This window comes from Camarhynchus parvulus, chromosome 6 (genome assembly GCF_901933205.1).
Source record: "Camarhynchus parvulus chromosome 6, STF_HiC, whole genome shotgun sequence".
NCBI classification, from domain to species: Eukaryota; Metazoa; Chordata; class Aves; order Passeriformes; family Thraupidae; genus Camarhynchus; species Camarhynchus parvulus.
Genome location: NC_044576.1, coordinates 1,301,891 through 1,324,607, shown reverse-complemented (window position 1 = coordinate 1,324,607; position 22,717 = coordinate 1,301,891). Strand labels below are relative to the sequence as shown.

The 22,717-nt window shown below is 43.6% G+C and overlaps 2 protein-coding genes across 7 annotated transcripts; one reads left to right on the top strand and one right to left on the bottom strand.

Moving 5' to 3' along the window:
* Positions 1–1,290: 1,290 nt before the first annotated feature.
* PBLD (phenazine biosynthesis like protein domain containing) lies at positions 1,291–14,578 on the bottom strand. Its single transcript, XM_030951350.1, has 9 exons — positions 14,046–14,578; positions 11,963–12,062; positions 10,183–10,281; positions 9,536–9,645; positions 9,363–9,392; positions 8,749–8,837; positions 7,490–7,662; positions 6,639–6,701; positions 1,291–1,838 (listed from the first exon to the last, which is right to left on the bottom strand). Exons 1-9 carry the CDS (start codon positions 14,127–14,129, stop codon positions 1,726–1,728), a joined length of 861 nt encoding a protein of 286 aa, XP_030807210.1. The 5' UTR covers positions 14,130–14,578; the 3' UTR covers positions 1,291–1,725.
* A 243-nt stretch (positions 14,579–14,821) lies between these two features.
* HNRNPH3 (heterogeneous nuclear ribonucleoprotein H3) lies at positions 14,822–21,866 on the top strand. Of its 6 annotated transcripts, none has more exons than XM_030950945.1 (10): positions 14,822–15,014; positions 16,011–16,147; positions 16,678–16,816; positions 17,358–17,500; positions 17,954–18,040; positions 18,368–18,483; positions 19,699–19,834; positions 20,041–20,121; positions 20,206–20,292; positions 20,563–21,866. In XM_030950945.1, the coding sequence occupies exons 2-10, from the start codon at positions 16,030–16,032 to the stop codon at positions 20,637–20,639; spliced, it is 984 nt and encodes a 327-aa protein (XP_030806805.1). In that variant the 5' UTR covers positions 14,822–15,014; positions 16,011–16,029; the 3' UTR covers positions 20,640–21,866. The 6 variants fall into 6 exon arrangements, with proteins under 6 accessions (XP_030806805.1, XP_030806806.1, XP_030806804.1 ...); XM_030950944.1 differs by having other exon boundaries at positions 14,823–15,032; XM_030950941.1 differs by having other exon boundaries at positions 14,823–15,032; positions 17,358–17,545.
* Positions 21,867–22,717: the final 851 nt, after the last annotated feature.

Below are 22,717 nucleotides of genomic sequence, written 5' to 3'. Positions count from 1 at the left end.
GAAGCATCCAGGGAAGCATCCAGGGAAGCATCCAGGGAAGCATCCAGGGAAGCATCCAGGGAAGCATCCAGGGAAGGACCCAGGGAAGGACCCAGGGAAGGACCCAGGGAAGCATCCAGGGAAGGACCCAGGGAAGGACCCAGGGAAGGACCCAGGGAAGGACCCAGGGAAGGACCCAGGGAACGACCCAGGGAAGCATCCAGGAGATCCAGGGATAATCAACCCAGGGAACAACCGAGAACACCGGGAACACCCCCCCCCCACCACCCAGGGAACCATCCAGGGAACCATCCAGGGAACCATCCAGGGAACCATCCAGGGACCCAGGGAACCATCCAGGGAACCATCCAGAGCTGTGGGGACAGGAGGCCAGGGCCAAAGCTGCCCTAGCAGCCGAGCTGCCACCACAGGATGGCAGGATGAGGTGCTGTGACCTGCACCTGATCACGAGTCCATGTGTATAAATCATCCTGCAGCTCCACCAACTCCAGCAAGACTGAATACAGGACAAGAAATGTGCATTTCCATTTGGAGACTCCTTTTGCTTGCCACCTAGCCCTGAGATGAGTAGTGCATTTAAATCACATTTTTGGTATGTTCTTTGTAGCTCAGGAGATAGAATTTTCTATTTAAACTAAGACTCTCACACTGTTACTTGTCCAGCTGCTTGGACTTCAGCAAGATGTAACTAGCAAGTTCTGATAAAATTCAAAATAAATGGAAAAACAGGAACTTGGCACAACTAAGTTCCTGATGATTTATAATGGGATGACATCCAACTATTCCCACAGTACTAGAGTGTCTTCTGAATTCAAAACACATCACCCTGAAATATTGCAAAGAACTAACACAAAGCTTAAGACAGAGGTGACTTCAAAGAGAAAACAGTTTTAGCTAGAGTCACTGAAAGTTCCATATTCCTAATAAATCCAGTGAAAGACCACATCATGGTGACAAAATCTGAAGCAGTACACTTCATGAAAATTATAGAAGAAACTTTCAGTTTAGGAGAAAATCTTCAGATTTTGAAAAATAATTGACATTGCTGTAACCATAAAGTTTCCCCTCAGATTTTCATCAGTTTTAGGTGTATCACAAGGTCAATCTGTTAAATCTACTAAACCTTGAATTAAAAGTATTGACTAAGCAGCAGTGCTATGATCAAAGGCAATGCCATTTGACTTCGAAAAATACTGTTCATAAAAGGGAACCAAAACCACAAGGCACATTTCTAAACCATGTATATTTTTTCATATTTTAATTCAAGTAAGTTAGTGAACATGGCTGCCATTTCAATATATATCCAAGAAAATATAAATTTTTTAAAAAATTAATTCATATTTCATGAAAAATTATCTACATGGGAAAAGTTTGATTATCGAACAGATGCTTACAGTTTAATCCAAGAAGCAGTAAGGGATTGCAACACAGAATTTGGAAATAAAGAGAAGAATCATTTAAAGGCAGAAAAACAAGATAGCTGTACTCAAACATTTTCATTGGTCAGTGCACATAGGAAGTGGCAAGAAGGAAGTGAAGAATACCAAGGATTTTGAAGATGAGAAGCAAGTACTTTCAAGCAATTTTTAAAAATGGCCAGTGAGTAATAAAAGATTTTGAGAACAGTAGTAATTCACTGCCTAGAGCTGAGATAAAATCAGCATAATCAGAGTAACATAAAGATTAGTGATTAGTGAGAGCAGAGGGAGACTGGTGGCAGTTCTTTCAGAAAGTCAGGCTTCCTTTTAACACCACAGCAGTTTGCCCAGCAATGTCAACTCTGCCGTCACTGCGCACGGAAATCTTCAGCTCTCCTCCGCGGCGGGAGCACTGAAACGCTACAGAGAAACAAGAACCCAGAGTTAAAAACCTACTGTGGGTCACAAATTCTTTAGAAATCCATGAAAACTCAGGGAAAGGAGGCTTCTGGCTCAGAAAGCAAGCAGCACCAGGGCAAACAGTGCACCAGGGACACCCTGGATGAATTGCCTTCATGGATGAAGGTCAGCTGAGGTTGGTGTATTTCCAACCACACCCTGCCTGTTGAGCCTGACAAAACTGCTACTTCATACAAGCAGCGAGGGAGAGTTTGCTTTGTTGTAGCAAATTAAGTTCCTTCCATGTATCTAAGAAGTTTAGAATTCTCCCTTCATGGGATACAGTTTTTGGAGGGAAGAAGGAAGAACAGCAAGCATTATCTACATGAGAATGAATGACCATTTTACTGGCACTGAACACCAAAAGCTGACACTGCATTCAAAGAATGTGCCTGGCTAAAGGGTAATAAGCTCACAAAGGCAGTGGGAAAAGCCTACAAAGAAACGTAGATGCTGCTTCAGCTGTCAGAAACTGACACCAAATTCTTACACAGGATGCAACAGATATTGAGTATAGAATCTTGAAGATATAATTTAATACAACTGGGTAAACCTGAAGTAGAAACAGCCTTCTGCTTGTAACTGCTTAGAGAATTCAGCTTTTGTCTGGACTGTTGAGCCATACACAGGTGCATGATGTTCACCTAGCATGTGGAGTCTCTAACTCGTTTCAGCAGTCTCAGTTGCATGACTTGAAAAGGGTCTGGCTCAGATGGCATTTAGAAAAGTTTTGAGCAGTGTTGCTTTTGTGAAAGGCTCTAAATGGATGAAGAGGCAATAATGTTCAGTCCCCTTACTCAATGAACTTCCAACTGCTCCAGGAGTTGTCCAAAGCTAAGGGGCACATTTTTCCTCTCAAACCCACAATTTATAAACTGGGTAGAGATTGTATTCAGATCCCAACAGAGCACAGGCTCTCTGATGCCATATATGCTGTATGCTTTGAAACTATTTCTCAGGCATTGCTGCTAAGAAAGCTCTTCTTTGATCAGGAGATTAGATTCCCAGACAAAGCAAGCACTCCAAAAGAGTGGAAACAGGAGCTATTTCGAGACTGAGATTGATACTTTCTGTTCTATTCCATTTATAGAACCATGGGTTGTTTTTAACTTGTCAGAACACCACCTGTGAATGGAGTAATGCTTCAAGTAGTGATTGAAGTGAATATTTTAGACTCTTAAAAGACCCATGCCAGCTAAAATTGATCAATTATTATTGCCAGGTGTGGAGACACACCTAAGGTCTTCCACTCCCACATGATAGCAGATTGAAATAAAAGAGATTAATTATTTCAACTCTTCAAAGGTTAGTTAGGTTTGTTATTTTCTTCTTTCAATGTCCAAACTCTAGCTCTTTCATGTCAGGATTACTGAGATGGTTTTGATATTGGTCCATTTTATTTTACTTTACTTTTTTGGAAGAAATTTCCAAAGTAGAAGAAAAACAAAAATTAACTCACAAAAGAAATTTTTAGACAAGCTTATATGAAAATAATCCTTGATCTATTCCTTTTCTCCCACAAAAGCACAGCTATTTCATGCCATGTCCTAGAGTAAACAGGCCTGCATGGAACATTTCAATACCCAGAGGATTTCATTTAACAGCAGTGACTCTGGAGGCATTCAGGCATCCCTGAAGTGCACTCACCTTTTAGATCATAAAGCTGCTGCACACCCATATTTCCAGGAGCACTTCATACTATAGATTTTATACATATCTGCTATGAAAACAAGTATGTCCAACTGTACAAACAGCATCTAACAGCTGAACTCACAGTGCCCTGGGCTCCTCTGTGGTTAACCTGACACAGGAAAGTTTGGGAGCAGCCACAAGGCCCGTGATACCACAGTATCACAGCCCCTGCACTCACACAGCAGCTGGGGGCCTTGTACAAACATTATCCTCTTGTTCTGGAGCTTCTTACCAGCCTAGATGGAGCTCAATGACCCCTGCTTAACCAATTTAAGGAATAATGGATTTTCTTCATAATGCCATCAGAATGACATCAGCTCAGGAAGAAGTGACACTCTTGTAATAATACTTAAGAAATCACTAGTATTTTATTTGAATTTCTAAACCCTAGAGAGGAATGCTGAAAGAAGTGTTTGTTCCTTAACCTAAGCAAAGATCTCCAAGACTTTTTTTATCCTAAGAAAAAAAGTGGACAAATCTGGTGATTGATGGAGGGAAACACCTCTCCTTTGAAGAAATTTAACACTTATGCATAAATCTGATGTTGTCAATCTATGTGTTGAGATTACTTGTAAAAGATGAAAACTGCAATGAAAACTCTTGACTTCATGACAATTCAAATTAGCAAAAACTTAAATACAGATAGAGTCATTGTATCTTAACAAAGCAACTTCTTCTGTCTTTTTATGTGTTTTGTTGTTGTTGGTAATGTTGGTGGTAATTTTTGTTGCGTTTCTGCCCCCCAAAAAACAACCCTAAAATGCTATAAACCTGTTCTGTACCAGAAGGAATCAGAGAAGTTAAAGGCAGTAAAAAGAAACAAATTTCCCCACAAATAAATACAGTTGTCCGAAGTAAACTGGTATAGCAAGATTCCCCTAGGTTAAACTGAGATAAAAACTGTCCTGGGTAAGCCCCTGTCATCACAATAATTTGGGAAGTCCTCTCTAATTTGTTAGTTGTATGGAATTACTTATGCAGATTTATAAATGTTACCTTAGAAATATGACAACAGTGTGAAGGGCTGGACACACAGACAGTTGTTATACACTGCATTCACTAGCAACTCTGGAAGTCTATACATCTGAGAGATTATAATTTGTATACATTGCAGAGACTCCTCAAATGCAAGAAAGGCAAGGACTGGTACAAAACCCTGATTGAACAAGCAGCTTAAATTCAAGGACATGGACCCAGCTTCAAGAAAAGATCATGAAGTATTTCACCTTGTAAAAGTACTGCAAAATTCTCTTTGTAGCTGGTGGGAGTGGTTGTTGTTTGAGAATTTAGTCTAAAAAAAGTCGGAAGAGAACCCAAACACAGGAAATTAAGTCTGATGCTTCAGCAGAGCTGCAGCTGACCTCCTCCTAAAGGCCCCAATAGCCAGAGAGATCTGACAATAGATTTCATGTTCCACATTTTTATATTACTTTATGTCTAATCTATTTGGGAACTAACAGATCCTTCATTCTATGGAAGAAAATCTTCCTTTATTTTTGCAATAAAAAGTATTGGATATTGCAGAAGACACCACAGAGGTTTCTAAAAAGTGCAAAGATGCTGTTATTTATTAATACTTGCTGATATGGAATGTCCTTGAATGCCAGCTATCTTTACCAAATAATCTCATTAATAGTAGAATTTGCCCAGTACTACCTGATAATTCTCACACAGACACATGTAAGGAAAAGTTATTTCTCATAAACATACATCAAATTAACTTGTCCTGTTTAAAACAGTTTTGCATGATTTCTAACACAGAAGAAGTTTGAGGACATATATGCATGAAATATGAATGAAAAAAAAAAAACCCAAACAACACAAACCTATCTTGTGGACAGATAGGACTTTTTTTGCGCTGAACACATTAGAGAAGCTGCTTACAGTATCAATTGCCCTGGCTGCTTGAGCTAGTTTCTCTAAAAGCAGAATAGGGACAGTACATACAAAATACATGAAAATGCAAAACAGGTAGAAAGTGTGAATTGTAAGTACAGACAGAATTCCAGCCTATTTGAGTACTTAAAGAAACAGTGTCTATAGATGCTATGGGGAGTTTCAGTTCCACATTAACATCCAAAAATGTCAAAAGCTTCTGAGAAACAGCCAGTCCATAAGCACACATTACCAAAGACAGTTTGTCATCTTCAGAAAATATGCTGAGATTTCCCCTCCACCTCCCCCCAACACTATTTAAACTATCACAGATATTGTGTGGTGTAAATGCAAATACCAGATCGTTGGGACAGAATGTTAAATCTTTCCTTTGGTCCATGATGGAGAAGGCCCTGTTCATGGTGGAGCCTTTAAAGACTTACCATCCTCAAGAAAATCCATCCTGAGATTCATTTGACCCAATACAGAAAGGCTTATATTCAGGCTAGCTGTTTGTTTGGAAAAGTGTTTCTTTTTATGGACAAAGAACTTTATTAGATCAAGTATCCCACCTCTGCTCTAGACTAAATGTGACCAAAGGCTTGAGTGCAGAATTGCCCTCTGTCCCCTCTTGGGGAACCAGGTAGGGGATGAGGGTATTTTGTGTTGCTTCTCTTGTTCTTCTGTTCTCTGGCAAAGCACCAGAAACAGGAGGAGCAAGGAGTGACACAACACCTCCTCATATACCATATGTTAACAGCTTCTCTTGGTTTCTTTCCACCACGTTCTTAGGTTTCTTGCTTAGTAACAAAGATGTGACCTAATAAGCATATCTCACTGATTGAACCAAATTCATAAACATCCCCTGAGCTTCCCCAAGCTTCAGGTATGATGAAAGGTCAGGAGAAGTAAAATCCAAAAGCCAAGATCAAAAACTGACAGCAGAGAGTTATGATCCAGAAACCAGCACTTCAAACCCCTGGGGCATGATGTGTCATGGTGGTGGATAGGAAAGAAAGCAATTTCTAAAAGATTACCTCACACACAAAATATTACTTAATATTCTATTCATCTTGAGGAAACGAATAGGGAGTTATTGCTACAGTTTGGATTGCAGTAGTAATACAACCTTTCCTTTTCTAGTGAGTAGATTTACACAAATGGACAGCTTTGCAATAAAACAGTTTCTCTTACCAAGCATTTCTTTCTTCCCCAGCTGCTCTGACCAGTAGCTGCTTAAAACAGCATGAGCAGATCCTTAAAAGAAATTGGAAAACAAAGTACAGAATTAAATACTTTACAGAGTAAGCATAGTCAAAATGCAAATACCATAAATCAAGTGCCATGTGTGTTTAGGGTAAAAAAACCTAAGTTCTGTCTGCTGTGAACACTCATAATTCCCACTTATGGTAAAGCAGTATTACTTCCACATCCTCTAGCTTCAAAGGAAATCTTGCTAGGTGAGGGCATCATCATTAGCTACAATTCTCAGCTGACTAATAATGAAATGGTACCTAAGCAAAGAACACAACCCTGCAGCAATCATCAACGTCAGAGAACAGGCAGGAACACGCCCTGCTGCCCTCACATGCAGCCAGCTGAGCTCCCACAGGCCTGAGAACAGCAGCAGTGTCATAAACTAGGGAAGATCTCAGGTGAAATGCATTGGAAAAGAACCCAAACAAAAATCCAAAGCACCACAAAAAAAAGAATACCAACAGAAGAGGATATAAATTTCCACTGAAACACTCATCCAGTAATGAACTAGACTCTCACTTTTATCTAATTGTAATACTTGAGGGAAAAGATCTGAAGAAGACACAAGAACATCTGGCCTAATGACAGTAAGAAGCTGATTTGATTTTTTCTGAATGAGCTGGCCTCAGTCATAAAAGTTTTTAGTTTAATGAGCACTCCTGCTATCCATATAAACCAGTCATTCATAAGAGACTCCAAAGTACAAAAACAGATTAATGAATCTGAATAAGAACCTTTTAATTCAACTGAGCCAAAAAGTATGAGCTGCTTATCATACAAACACATACCTGTAACAGGGTCTTCCAGAACTCCAACCCAAGGTGCAAAATATCTGGAGTAAAAATCATGGCCTTTTCCACTGGAATTTCCCTTAACAGTGAGTATGAGTCCTTTCAATTTTCCTGTCTTTTCAGCTGACAAAAAGTGTTGTGCATTCACTTTCAAGTTTTCCAACACAGACCTTGAATACAATTTTGAAAATTTAATAGCCCATAATTCATTTTACATGAATATAAGTACTGAAAAGAAAAAATAAAGCTACAGAATCATCTTCTCTACAATTCAAAACCAGCCATAACATATTAGAGGAGACTAGATCCCTAGCATTGTCCTCACAATGGTATTTGACAGAAAAATCACCTTGAAGTCATGCACTCTTAATAAGCGGAGAAAAAATGTCAAGCCATGCATTTCCTATTTATCTCTGAAAACAGAGCATCCTGAAATATTAGCCACAAAAAAAAATCACCTTGTTTCAACATTTTAATCATTGAAAGAATTATTGCCTCACTACAGAATGTACCAAGTGCTCCACCTCCTTTCAGAGCAGGCAAATAACTAACATCATTCAGGTCTTCATGGCATTCTAAAGCAGTCTACAGCTGCCTGATACCTCCCCAGAAAACAGTCTGAGAGAGTGAAATAATAAGTACTCAGCTGAGAATATTTCTTTTTCCCAGTACCCCAGACTTTAACCATTAGTTAGGCCAAATTTCAAGTTTGTAATAATAGTAATTTGGCCTGATTAAAGCAGTTATGTTTCAGCAGTATATACCTAATCGTACTTGAATTAACAATGAAATTCAGATGAGATTAACAAATGCTTTGGAATAACTTGAATTGGAATTTTCTCTCTAAAGCTACTTATGGTGCTGTTAAGCATGTGTAAGCAGATTACAGTCCAAGAGAAAGAAGAAACCCTGGCATTCTGCCAATGTGCCCTGAACTGAAGCAGGACTCCCAACTTCCCACCAGGTCACTGGATCATCTTTAGACTCAGATGGGTGGGGAAAATACACCATCATTAAAAGTGTTTCCTACAGCTCCTTCTCTTGAAGACAGATTTCAGAATGATCTTACTCAGCTTTGCAGCTTTAATAAGCTCATGTTAAAAGATAAAATAACCACTTCACACAGAAATTTAAATCAGAGGTTTCTAATCTCCACCTGATTTAAAACTAGATAAAAGAGCCTGGTAGGTAAGGAATAAACAGGCCAGCTCAATGTCTGCATTCTTGATTAACACAATTAAAAGAGTGCAATATACCTGCCATAAGTGTCACTGAGGCGGACCAGGAGCTTCTTTGTGTCGGGAGAAAAACGGATATCTTGAACAATCATGTCACCCACAGCTGCCTGGGGGAAATGCAGAGACAGAGAAAAACCATCATCACTTGAATATAAAATATTATTCCCTTAGCATTTCCACAGAGCACCTTCCCTGCTAGAAGAGGGCTTATGCAAGGTCTTCCATGCAACCCTTGAGCACGTGCAAGCACGAAAAGCAAATACACCAAGTGTTTGAATGGATATGGGGAGTTACAAACCCCATGTATGTCAATTTGGGAAGAAATCCAGGACCTAGAGGAGGGCAAGGACACAGACTGCCCTCTTATGCACACAAACGGCTGAAAATGCCATTGAAATAAATATTGACACTTTGGTCAATGGAAATGGGAGACAAGGTTCAGCTGCAGCACTTTGGAGAATTCCACTCGCTGACCCACTGACTCATTACTGAGAGCTTTGAAGTTTGGTGTTTCCAACTCAGGAGCACATCAAGCAGTGCCTTGTCACCATTTTTTAGCCATTTTAATACATAAAAATAAGCAAAGCTATTATAAATGTTTTTCTAAGACAACTGATGGATTCTTCTTTTACCTTTATTAATTCTTGTACTTCCTTAAGTTCCTGAAGAAAAAAAAAATACACACACTGTAAAAAATGCAATTTGTATATATGTATCTATGCAACTACAGACAGACACATACTGACATACACATACAAACACATACTTTCCTTGAAAGCCTATTGTGAATAAAATTTTGACCAACCTGGGGGTAGGCTGTGTAAAGTGGCAGGTCCAGGACAATATGATCTTTCACTTGTCTGGCCTTTAATTCCCCACTCAGTGTCACAAACGTGAGAACTGAGTTTGTATTTTCTAGAGAGAGAACATTGCAACATTATCAAACATTAGAATTTTAATCTAAATTATCATAGCCCTGGAAGTAGCTCAGTATATTCAGAAAAAGTTAGTTATGCAGCTCAAATATATCTAGAGCAACACAGTATTCTGGGCAAAATTCCCAATTAACTCAATAAATCTGCTGAGGCTAATAAACACAGCAATTGTCAGGGAATCATTCCTGCATTTGCCTGGAATGAATGGGAATGCCCTTTTAACAGAAAGAGCAATATTCCTTATTCATCAAATCCTGCTCTACCTCTCCCAGATGACATCTGCATATTTAGCACTTTTCCTAAACCAGAGTAATAGCAGGGCATGGGAATCTGAGGACAGGCACCAGACTACAGCCTTCTAACTACAGAGCAGCAGCAAAAGGCAATACCCAGGGTATCTCCAGTTGTGTTCTACAGATATTCTGAATGTTTAATTGCCTTTGTCTTAAAAACAGAGATGTTAATTAGAAGTAAATGTTCTAAAAAAGCTATAGTACTACATGGGCTGTAAACTTACTTTGTACATGAAATAACACAGCAGCTGATGCAAGAGTAGCATGACCACAGAGAGGAACTTCACTGGCTGGGGTGAACCATCTGAGCCCAAAGCAGGAACCTTGAAAAAATAAAAGTTTATTCAGTGCTATGAAGTGGAAGAAGTCTATATCTTAATTTTATCTCAATATATATAGAGTGATGATGTTTCAATTAATCAAAATGCATGCTACAATCAGTTTTGGTCCTAAATACACTTCTATGTACCCATTTTGCACTGATTTTTCAGAATAGCTATCTCTTTTGAACCAGATCAACAACCTCTGCACGCTGCACAGATTTTCCTTTATCCTGAACAGGTACTATTTAGAAGATAAAGCCTCCAATATCTGTGTGTATTATGAAATCCTACAGAGGCAGAGTTATGATCTGTACCACCTGCAGGCCAGGTTACTGCTTAGAGGGCACAGATGGTATTGTTGGTATAACAGAGCCTGTACTGGAGTTAGCTCAGTTATTAATTATTTTGCTTAAACCAACAGTTAAGTCTGGTAAAAGCCTCTAATGCCTACTAACCCTTCATTTCACTAGAAATCATATTTCTACTTGCTGTTTAAAAAAATTGTAACACACATGTATGATACTTTGTTTCCTGTAACTTTCGCACATGCATTTCAAGTGAATAATTACCATACAAACACAACAAGAGAAAAAAGAAAATTAATTTTTTTTTAATCCAAACCAGTACTGTCACTGCTACTCTGGAAAGTTCATGCATTAAAGTCAGTCCCCTCTAATAAAAACAGACAGAACCCAAATAAACCCTGGGGTGGAAGCTGATGGCCCCAGCAGTGAAGTTCTGTGGGGGCTGGCCCAGCCCAGCCATGAGCTCATGCACTGCTCTGTGTGGGAGCTGTGCCTGGAACCAGGACATGGAGGATTCATGAACACACCTGAGGGGACACAAACGTGACCCACAAGGGCTGCCTGGACACTCCAGACACACAGCCACGCTTGGACTGAGAGGACATTAAGCACTCCCAGAAATTCACATGTCCCTAAAATAACAGAGTTGACTGGTTTGGTTTTTTCTTTAATTAACTTTAAGTTAAACATACTGATCGTGAAGGCCTGCAGAAAGACACGCGGTGTCCAGCAGCCCTCACTACACCAGGACATGTTCCAGAAGCAGGTGACAAATGGCATTCTGATGTTCCTGGCTCACTCCCACCAGCCCTCAGCACACACAGTCTCAGGTGTAGCTGAGTGACCAAATGCCTTTGAAAGAACTGTGCACCCCTTGGGCAGTGTGGGTCTGAGGCCACAAAGAGCCCATTAGTACCAAAAGCACTGTAATGACAAAGAAGCTGGCATTTTGTATGCTGGTAGAGATGGGTGATTGAAAATAAGCATGTTAAACATACTGGCAAAATGCTAACATGAAAAATGAAAAGTACTGTAACTTCTAACTGCTCCAAGCAATTAGTCTAACCCTAAAATAAATTCCCATTTATTAACAGGAGCAAACAATTGTAGTTACTACTATCCTTAATATTTTTAATTACAGAGACTGTACAAAATCCTACCCCCTGAACAATCCATCAAACAACAAAGATGACAAACATGACTCCTTAACCTGGAATCTAAGTCCAGAGCAGTGGATGAGCCCCTGGGCTGAGGCCACCACACAACTGCCGAGTGAGCAGATTCAGCAAACTGATTCAGCTGAAACTTAATCCACAGAGCGAGTCTGAATGAATTCTGCATTTGTCTGATGTTTTCTTGTAAGCAGAACCACTAACTTTTGGTAAAGTCATCTCCAGGTTTCAGTTTTCTGATGAAAGCTGTTTCTGAAAGGTTCATTTCTGTTGCAATTTTTTGGTGCAAATCTTCATCCAGGTCCTAGGGATGACATAACAAATCCAGTCAAGAACAGGCCAAAAAATGCAGAATCAAACTTTCTGTGAAATACAGAAATTTAATTTTCTATTATAATAAAGCATGGATTCAGTTTTAATTCACAATAATTTCTGAGAGTAAAAAAAAAAACTTTAAGTGGGACAATACACTCCCTTGGTAGGAGTTGAGAAGAGACAAACTGAAAAAAAAAATGAATGAAACAGCTGGAGCTCACAAAGTGCCTGTGATTTTAGCCAGTGGACATTGATCCCAAGATACCCAAGCCCAGGGATTGTATAACATTCTCCTTGGCCCACGTTCCACTGCTCTTTCCCCACCGCTATGCTGACTGGCCAGGTTTGAGAATCTAATCTTTAAAATATTGAAACTCAAGTGAAACAAAGTCCTGAAGGGACCTGGTCAGGTTCAGCCTCTGAGACAAAAATGTGCCCTTTAAACTTGAATTACTTCCTTCAATAACTAACCTTTTCAGCCAAAATCCCATACTACAGCTACAAACCAGTAACTGATTAGTCCACTAGAGCTGCACTTGCAGACTGAATTTTGCACAGTTAAACAACATTCTCACATTTTACAGCACAGTTACATTCCCTTTATCCCAGGAAGAGTTCTGTCACTTACTGCAGAGATCCTAGACCAGAACAAAGACCAGTAAAAATGTTATTCTAATAACCTTTCTTTTTAACAACATGGAACTTTATTGAAACACTGCCATCCTGTGGCACCTCTGAAACACAGAGAGGTTTTGCTATTGCATTTCTCCTGATTTTTTCTGTAAAGCACCTGCTGAGACTCTGGAGGGAGCAGAGACCAGTTGTTTTGCATGGCTGCATCACATTTCCTTCAATCTGAGAATAAAATGCTGAATTAGGATCTTGGCTTTAGCTGTAACACTAAACCCTTCACTTCCAGGAACTGGAGAAAAATTTAAACATCTGCATCCCAAAGTCATGCAAGTCAGGTAGCTTCATGATATCTTGATGCAACAAAGTACAATTAATATAAAAATGAAATTAAAGCTCCTATTTTAACACAGAGATAATTTTGAGAGTATTCAGATTTTATGGGGCCAAAAATATGTCTGAAGAGAGATGCTCCCAGCCATACCTTTGGCTGACCTGGTAAGTAGGCAATGTTACATGAGATTCACACAGACTTAGGAACTCTAGAAAGGATTCATGCTGGCATTACGAGCTGTTGCCACTGGCTACTCTACATGTATTTTCATATTTACAATTTTTATCAGGAGTTACTATGCAAACAATACAAGGCCTGTACATTTCTAATCCGTCTTCATAATTATTTTTGTTATAAATTGGCACCAATTAGCACCTACTGCTCACAACACCCTGATGAGGAGGATAACTACTGTCAATTGCACCAAAACCACCATGCAACATTGAAGCAATAAAAACTGGTTGCTTAAACTTGGCTAAAGCTGAACCCAACACACTAATGGTGAAAGAGTCACATCGAGGTCTGTACCTGCTCTTTTTCTTTCCAGAGAAAGAGGAAAAATTCAAGAAAAAAAGGGAGAAAACCCCAACAAAAATCAAACCCCACAGTTTAATCATTCTACTGTGCACTGATTCTGTTTTACAGCGTTACTTTTCAGAGTTCACTCTGAATCATTCTTAATTCTTCAGAACTTTTATTCTGAATTATTCTTGAAGAAATTAAGGCATTTCTCTTAACTCAAAATAAATCCAGTCTGTTTCTTAACAAAATATTTTTAACAGCCCACAAAAACTTCAAACGTTGTCTTGTATGACATCGTTTTGATGAAAAAAAAGCACTTCTTTGCTAATTTCTCTGTATTCTTGTGCCATAGCAAACAAGCCTGGAAAAGAGAAGTCTCGAGTAAAGAAAGCAAAGTCTAATGCAGTGTTGAGTACTCGGGCCAAGTACAGAACGGCAAATGTCATTGCAGTACCGCAAAAAACAGTTGAGGTTTCTTTAACTTACATTTTCAAGCAGACAAACTGCCGCAGGATTTCCAGAAAATGGCCGGTTTGTAAATGCATCAACGGTAAAAATGGGAATCTGCATTGTCGTGTGCACCTGTTTAGCCGCAGGCTGTGCTCTGCCAGGCGCTCTCCAACCTGTTTTACCCAGACCAGCACAGCCCCAAGCTAAAGCTCTCCTGGCGGCAGGCGGAGCCAGCGGCCCCGTCCCGTCACTTCCTAGCGCCGACACGGATTGAGACTCCTTCCTACACCCCTGGCGCTCCGCACTGATTTATCAAATTAAACCACACATTTTAACCTCCCTTGCCACCAGCCCCTGAACGCCTCAGCGCGCCCTTTCCCCACAGCGCCCGGCCCGGCAGCTCTGAGGGAGGGAGGGATCCTGCCCGGCTCGGCAGCTCTGCTGAGGAGACGTGGGCGGCCTTCCTCATCCTCACTGCCTCCCAAAGCTGCGCCGAGGCAGAGGGACACGCTGAGCGAGACACAAGCTCCAGAGCACGACCGCCCGCAGCCGCCGCCATCAGCGCGGGCGCGAGGCGACGCCGGCGCCGTGAGGGGATGCCCGGGCACGCGCGCGCCCCGCCCCCGCTCCTGGCCGCGCGCGCTCCCGCTTGGCGCCAAAACCAGCGGCGGCGGCCGCGTGACTGAGGGAGGAGCGCGCACGCGCCCGGGCGGCCCCTCGGCAGAGGAGGCGGTGAAAGGCAAAGGCGGAACGCCCCCTCCCCTACCCCGCATGCGCAGTGGCTCCCGTCCGCCACCTCCCCGCTCTCCCCCCGTGAGTGGCGCGTGCGCGGGAGCCGCCCAGGCGGGTGTGAGGCGGCGCGCGGCGCGGGTATCGCGATAGTCGCGCGGCCCGGACGCTCCGCTGCCCGTGGGCGCTGCGCAGCTGTGGGCCCGCCGGACGGCTCGGCAGAGAGCGAGAGGCGCGTCCTGCCCGGCGCGAGCGGCTGCCGGGGCACGGCCAGGGGTGCGCGAGAGGCTCGCGGTGAGCGGAGAGGGCGAGCGGGCCGGGCGAGCGGCGGCGGGGCCCGCCCGGGGGCTCGGCGGGCGGAGGTGCCGCCGGCGGGGCTCGGGGCCCGGCTGGGGCCGGGTCAGGCCTGGCGCGCGCCCGTGGGCGGGGGAGGGGGAGGCGGTGCGGAGCCTCGTTCCCCGATCGCGGCCGCCATTTTGAGCGGTGCAGCCGAGGGCGGCGGCGGCAGCGGCCCCGGGAGAGCGGCGGGCGGGGGCTCCTGCGGCGGTGAGGGAGCACGGGCCGGGCGGGCAGCACAGCGCAGCAACTCCGAGGCTATAGGTGGGCAGCGGGACGCGGCGGGGGGCGCGGCGGGAGCGGGGCAGGCGAGTGGCGGGCGCCCCGGGGAGGCGCGGTAAATGGCGGCGGGGAGCGGGCGGGGGTCAGGGCCGCGGTCTCGGGAGGACGGCGGGAGGCGGGATCGCGGCGGCTCCGCGCCCGCCGAGGCGGCGATGGCGGCTCCCTTTGTGGGCCGGCGGCGGTGCCCCCCCGCACACGCCCCAGTCACGCACACGCCCCCGCCGCCCCCGGCTGAGGGCAGACAAAGAAAGGCCTTGTGGCTCCAGCCCCTTCCTCAACTTGTTGCGCTGCAGGGGAAAAAACAACCGAAAAAAACCAAAGCGCACGAAGCTTTACGGAGCGGATGTGCAGCGTGCTCGGAGTAAATGGCGAGCTTTATGTGCCGTGCTGCCCACGTGCTGCCCGCCGGCCACGCCGTGCTCCCGGCACAGCAGCCCCGGTGGCGGGGTCAGTGCCGCGGTGGCGGGCTGAGGTCCCGCTGCTTGTGCTTGCATGCGCAGTTTCAAATCCGGAACAGAAATAAAGCTCATGATCCATCATGTTTTCAAAATAAAATCTTAACAGAGTTCTGTTTTAGGGCGGGACTTAGGCACGGACGGAAACTCAGGGGTTTTTTTTTATTTCTGTTTTGTTGGGATTTTTTTTTTTTTTTAGGATTTGAATTAAATAAAAGATGGACTGGAGTGGAAAACACAATGGGCCCAATGATACAACCAATGACGGAACAGTGGTACGACTCCGAGGCCTCCCATTTGGGTGCAGTAAAGAAGAGATTGTTCAGTTTTTCCAAGGTACCTCCAGTATAGTCGAAGTGTAGTGGATTTCTTTAGAGTTTTTTGTATGTTTTACACGGTGTTTTGTATATGTTTAATAGCTGTTAATGGGGTGGATGGGGAGGGATTGTGTTAAATCAGTTAATCTTAATTAAGATTCGTGCCCTGTAAATGAAGCACAGATAACCGTAGATATAGTAGAACACAAAATGTACCTGATTTTGTCGAGGTGGGAAACATAGCTTGCACAGGGGGGTAACCTGAATGTTAGCATTTGGATCAGTTAAATTGCTCGATTGGTAGCTATATTTTCTTCGTGTAACTTAGGTGGTTGCACTTTTGTATAATCGAAACAGAAAAGTACGGCTAAATCCATAAATGTTTAATGCAAAGATCACGGGCTTGTATTGTTGGGTGATGGGGGAAACAAGGTGGTTTTCTTTTTCGTTGTTGTTGTTTAGATATGCTTTAAGTATTTGCTACAGATGGGAATGTTTCAGCCTTTAACACTGTTCCCCTTGACGGGGTTATTTGTCCTTGGGTTAAAGGGTTGGAAATCGTGCCAAATGGGATAACATTGACGCTGGACTACCAGGGGAGAAGCACAGGGGAGGCCTTCGTGCAGTTTGCTTCAAAGGAGATAGCAGAAAATGCTCTGGGGAAACACAAGGAAAGAATAGGGCACAGGTGGGGATGGAGAGTTTGGGATGGTGTTAAATCTTTCTTTTTTGGGGGTTGTGGGTCAGTAATGCTTTTGGGGGGTTGGGGACCATTGGGGAATTGGCTGTTTTTAAGAATTTTTATAACTGATCCTAAGTTAACTTGGGAAATATGGTAGATTTGGGGGGTGGGGGAGACAGTATTGCACTGGGTAGTTTGCTAAACTCAGAAAACTGTTTCAGTCATGCTCGTGTAGGGTAATTTGTGATAAATACTGCTATAGCCATTGTTTTTCAACAGTATGTTTCTCATACTGGAAAGATGTGTTTTATTCTTAATTTGTACAGCTAGAACTTTGACATAGTAATTTTTGCCACTCTAAAGTGGGTTTTTTAAAATACACTTAAGATTCTTATAGTTTTGAGGAGAAACTTAAGTTGTATGGTATTTCTAGTCACTGCTATTGGCTTGTACGTTTGGCTCTAGAAAATGTAGTATGGCCTTTTGTAAAATTCACACTGCTTCTGCCTGTGTTCTTACTGGTACCTTGAAAATCCTCTTTTATTAGATACATTGAAATCTTCAAAAGTAGTAAGAGCGAAATCAGAGGATTCTCTGACATGCCAAGAAGAATGATGGGACAACAGCGACCTGGACCATATGATAGACCATTAGGAGGAAGAGGGGGTTATTATGGAGCTGGGCGTGGAAGTATGTATGACAGAATGCGTCGAGGAGGTGGTGGATATGACGGTGGTATGTTCATCTAATGAACACAGGTTCTCTTGGCAGTTTCATGTTTCTGACATACTTGTCAAGAAATAAGAAATGGCACTAGCTGTAATGCCCATTAGGTTGGATGTATTTATCTGGAAAAAAAATTGTAATATATCAAAACACGTGGCTGAGTATTTAAGATGAATGTTTATAATAAGGGAACTATTTTCATTCGAATCTGATCTTTCCATTTGCATGTTTCAGTTGTGTTACATAAAAAGAAATGTACTTTTGCAGCACGTTCAGAAATCCAGGTTTGACAGTCTGCAGAGGCTGTTTGCAAAGTGCTGGCTGCCCAGAGACTGCAGAATTGAGTGTTGTGTGTGCATTGCTCTGTGAACTGTGAGCAGTGATGTGATGGCTCCTCTCCTTCTCTCCACTGCACAGGATATGGTGGCTTTGATGATTATGGTGGCTATAATAACTATGGCTACGGAAACGACGGCTATGACGACAGGATGAGGGATGGGAGAGGTAAAAGAAATTCATAGCTTGTCTGTAAAGGTTTCCCTGTTACTTGAGTTGCAAGACACAGTATTTCCAAGACAGAGATAATAGTTTCATTCTGCCATTTGGTAAAGAACGCTGTTTAAAAAGGGGAGGGGCCTGGGGAGTTGTAAGAAAAGGTAAATAGATTGCTTAGCAGGGCTTCTGGTCAAGGTTTGGGCTGATACATGGGAAGTGTAAACACCATGCATTCACTGGTATATTTAAGTGCTTTCAGAAAAAGAGTAGTGATGACTTTTGGCTTTTCATGATCTTAGAGGTGTGTGGGTTTTTTTGGTTTGGGTTTTCCAATAGGCATGGGAGGCCATGGCTATGGAGCTGGAGATGCAGGGTCGGGGTTCCATGGTGGAGGTCATTTTGTTCACATGAGAGGGCTGCCTTTCCGAGCCACGGAAAACGATATTGCTAACGTAAGTACCACGGGGGAAAGGGCTTCTCATGCCAGCAGCGTGCATGTCCCTGGCTGTCCCAGCCCAAACTCTGGGGGAGACTTCTCAAACCAGTCACTGCTACATCTGCACAAACTTAACCTGCTTTTATAAAGCTACTGTCTGAGGTGGGATTACCAGAGAAGTCAGCAAAGCTATATTTAACATTAATCCCTGCACTCTCTGCTCTTTCGTTTCCATAAAAGATGGATTGCAGAGACAACAGTTGCTGTAATCAGTATCCTCATTTTAAAGGCCTTTAGGATTTTTTTAAACTTACTTGATTTTGTCAAAATGACAGAAGGTGTGAAACTTAAATTGCTTAGTTTGCATATTTGTTTGTTGGCCTTTCTGAGACTTTATTTCAGGAGGGGCAGGGTGGCAGGCTGTGTTGGCTTGGAGAGGACTGTAAGATCCCTTTTGTAAGAGATCAGGGTGGCAGGGAGAGGTGCATCTGCAGCATCTTGGGAATGCATCCTTGAGTCAGTGCAGATAAGCTGTTGTTGGGGGAAAGGTTTTCTTGGGATACAAGGCCTGGTTTAAACATAGCACACCTTTGGAGAGAGGCTGTCTTGCCAGTGGCACCTATGTATTACTTATGCAGAGCTCCATTGTTAAGCTTTTGCTAGTTTGTTTTTGTGGGTGGGTTGGTTTACTTAAATGGAGGTGTATTTTCTTGTGCCAGTTTGACTGTTCCATTTAGGGTAAAAACCCTGTGACAACAAGGGCCAAAAAAGTCAGGCTTAGATCTGGGGCAGTGAGGAAGAGCAGTGCTATTGACTGGCAGCTTCTCTTGAATTCCATGAATGTGTCCTTGCTTTGAGAAATCTGGAAAAGCAGAGCCAAATGGAAACCACCTGATGATTTTCTTGTCCAGGATGCCATCACATTTAACTGTGTTGCTCAGAGCAGTGTGTGGGCAGGAGTTTTTTGTGTCTGTGCATTCAAAGGAAGCTCCTCAGGCTCTGTAGCTGCAGCTCTCCAAGCTGTGTAGTGACAATGGGTTGTAAACGTAGGTTGACCTGATGCTGAATGTCCCACAACCACTAAGTCCTACTTGAGAAGTGAGTAGTTAAATCTGTGTGGTAGGATGACGTTGAATTAAAGCAGTGCACCACTAACCATGCAAATGGAAAAAGAGTACCTGGCTTGAATTCTCATTAACATGATTGGTTTTTTAATTTGTTTTTTCCTTAGTTTTTCTCACCGTTGAACCCTATAAGAGTTCACATTGACATTGGAGCAGATGGAAGAGCTACAGGAGAGGCAGATGTGGAGTTTGTAACACATGAGGACGCAGTAGCTGCCATGTCCAAGGATAAGAATCACATGCGTGAGTGTCGTGTTCCCTGGCTGCTGCTTGGCCAGGCTCTGGCAGGGCTGGGAGCAGCACATCCATCCTGAGGTTTTCTCAGTTTTCCGTATTGCAAACTTGCTTGTTTGTGGCTGCTGCCTGTAATGGGGGTGGAGGGTTGCTTTGTACTTATGCTTCTGGTCTGGGAAACAGAATACAAACTGAGGCTTTTTTGCTTCTTCCAGAGCATCGGTATATTGAGCTGTTCCTGAATTCCACGGCTGGAGGTGGCTCTGGAATGGGAGGCTACGGCAGAGATGGAATGGGTACGCATCAATTGCACATGGAGCTGATGCTATGCCAAGTCTGATGAGTTCCAGGCTTGTAACGTTGCACTTGTGCCTTTGCAGATCAAGGGTACGGCTCTGTTGGTAGAATGGGAATGGGCAGCAATTACAGTGGTGGATACGGAACCCCTGATGGCCTGGGTGGATACAGTGAGTACAAGTTCTCCTCTGAATGTGTGTGAATGACTGGGGGGGACAGAGGTGCTGGGCTTTGGGCTGCGAGAAGGGAAAGAGGGGCAGTGGTTTCTGAAACTCAATCTCTGGGGCCTTTGCACATTGTGCTACAGACACTGGTTAAGAGCAGTAGTGCTGGAGCATTGTTGGTGTAAGTTGTCACCTTCACCAGCTGTTCTGTGTCATCCATCCCAGTTTTTCTTCCTTTGAGGTATGTATGTGTGACCTTGTGTCAATTGTTTGCAGGTCGTGGCAGTGGAAATAGTGGAGGATACTATGGGCAAGGCAGTATGGGTGGAGGAGGATGGCGTGGGATGTATTGAAGGATAGCCTTGCTTCTGCAAAACATCTTGGAAGAAACAGTCTCTGGTCTACTAGACTTTCTTACAAAATTTAATTTCTTTTGTATTTTAAGAACTTTATAATGACTGAAGGAATGTGTTTTCACAATATTATTTGGTAAGCAACAGATTGTGATGGGAAAATCTGTTTTCTGTAGGTTTTATTTGTTGCATACTCTGACTTTAAATAAATTTTTATATTCAAACCACTGATGTTGATACTTTTTATACTAGTTACTCCTAAGGATGTATTACATATTCCAGACTACAGTTGGTTTAAAATGTTGTACTATGGTTCCATAAAGGTGGTTGTACTGTAACTCCTATGAACACTGATTCAGTTCTATGTAATCTTGGTCTAGTGAACAAATTTAAACATTCACTTGTTTAAGGGGAGAAGGGGGTAGATGAATAGGTTAGTTTATTTGGTAATTACTTTCCTAAACCCTTTTGGTAAGTTGTATGTAATAACAGCAGCACAGCAGAAAGCTGTGCAGGCTCAGTCACTGTTCCAGCTTCCTCCTGCTGCCAGCGCCCCCAGCAAATGCACAGCTGTGAAGGAGCAGCACCCCCTTTGTGCCTCCACAGCACCAGAGCCACGTGGGTTTCCACCTTGCTGTAGTGTTCAGAGCCTGCATTTCACACATGTAACCTGCCAGCCTGACTGAAACACAGCACAGCTTGTAGCTAACACCACACAGGTCAAATACTAGTTCATGTGGTGCTTCTTAGTTCTTTTTCACAAACATGCTTTTAGAAGGAGTGGGGGATTTGGAAGCAAGTTACTTCTTTCTTGAATTTATTGTATTTAAACACGGTTCAGCATTTTTTTCACTGCAGAGAGCTGATTTGTCTGTATTTGTTCAAAGTTTCGCCATTCTAATAGGAGCTCATTGGAAGCCAAGATCTCTAAAATATCTATAGGCCCAATACCTTTTCAGTAACACACAACCCAAACACGGTGATAAAACTTCCTGTGCATTTGTGACATGTAAGATATGTAAGAAACTTATTGTTTGAAGACACTTAACATACCTGATGTGTAATGGAAAAAGGTATTTATTCTTCTGAGCCAGTGTGATCTCCCAAATTAACTGCTTTGTCCTCAATGCCTCCCTTAAAATGTCAAATGTGATCTTGGGTATTGCAAGTCTGTCACCTGTTTTGCTAGTACTGTGTTATATCTGTAATAAATGTCTTCTTGTGGGAGAGAGGAGAATGGAGTTTATTTCACCAGAGACTGTGTCTGGGTGTCAGAGGGAGTGGAAGAGCTGCAGAGGGTAACCGGCACAGGAACCTTTCCAAGCACTGGAGCCCGTTGGCTAGGAAGGGGAGGGGAAATGAGTTCATAACCACTTGAACCATTGTAGCTCTGCAGAATTAGGGGGCTCTTGGTCTGTTACCAGGGAAGCTGAGGTGTTTCCCAAGTGGCAGTGGTAGCACCAGAGATAATGCAGTTGCAGAAGTACCTTAGAGTGAGGTGGAGGAAGGGTGCACTGGCAGGAGCCCGTTAGCGTGGGCACGGCAGAGAGCGAAATCCCGCGGCTCTGCAGCGCCTCCTCCCCTGGGAACAGCTGGGGCTCCATCCTGGAGGGAGGAGGAGCTGACACCTGCCCGGCCTGGCCTTTGCAGAGCGCTGGGCGGTGCTTTGGGCAATCTGCACTCACCGCAGCCCCAGGAGCTGAGTCCCGTGTGCCCGTCCTGTCCCCGCACCGCGACCAGAGCAGCGCTCAGCCCCGACCGACCCTCGGCTCCCAGCAGCAGCACTGAACGGCAGAGGAGCCGTTCCCGGAGCCGTGAGCAGGGCTGTGCCCGCTCCCAGCGGCCGGGGCAGTGCAGTCCCGGCTCCTGCGGGGCAGCACTGGGCACGGCAGGGCTGCCGTGGCCCCCGGGCAGGCGGAGCACACACGGGCACTGACCCTGCCGGAGCCTGCACGGGGGCACGAGGAGCAGGGATCGACTCTGGGGCTGGTTAACACCCCCAGAGCAGCACGGCAGAAGCGGCTTCATTTCACAAGAGGAATAAAATGCTGCTCTGAGCCTGTCTGACAGTTCAAGGT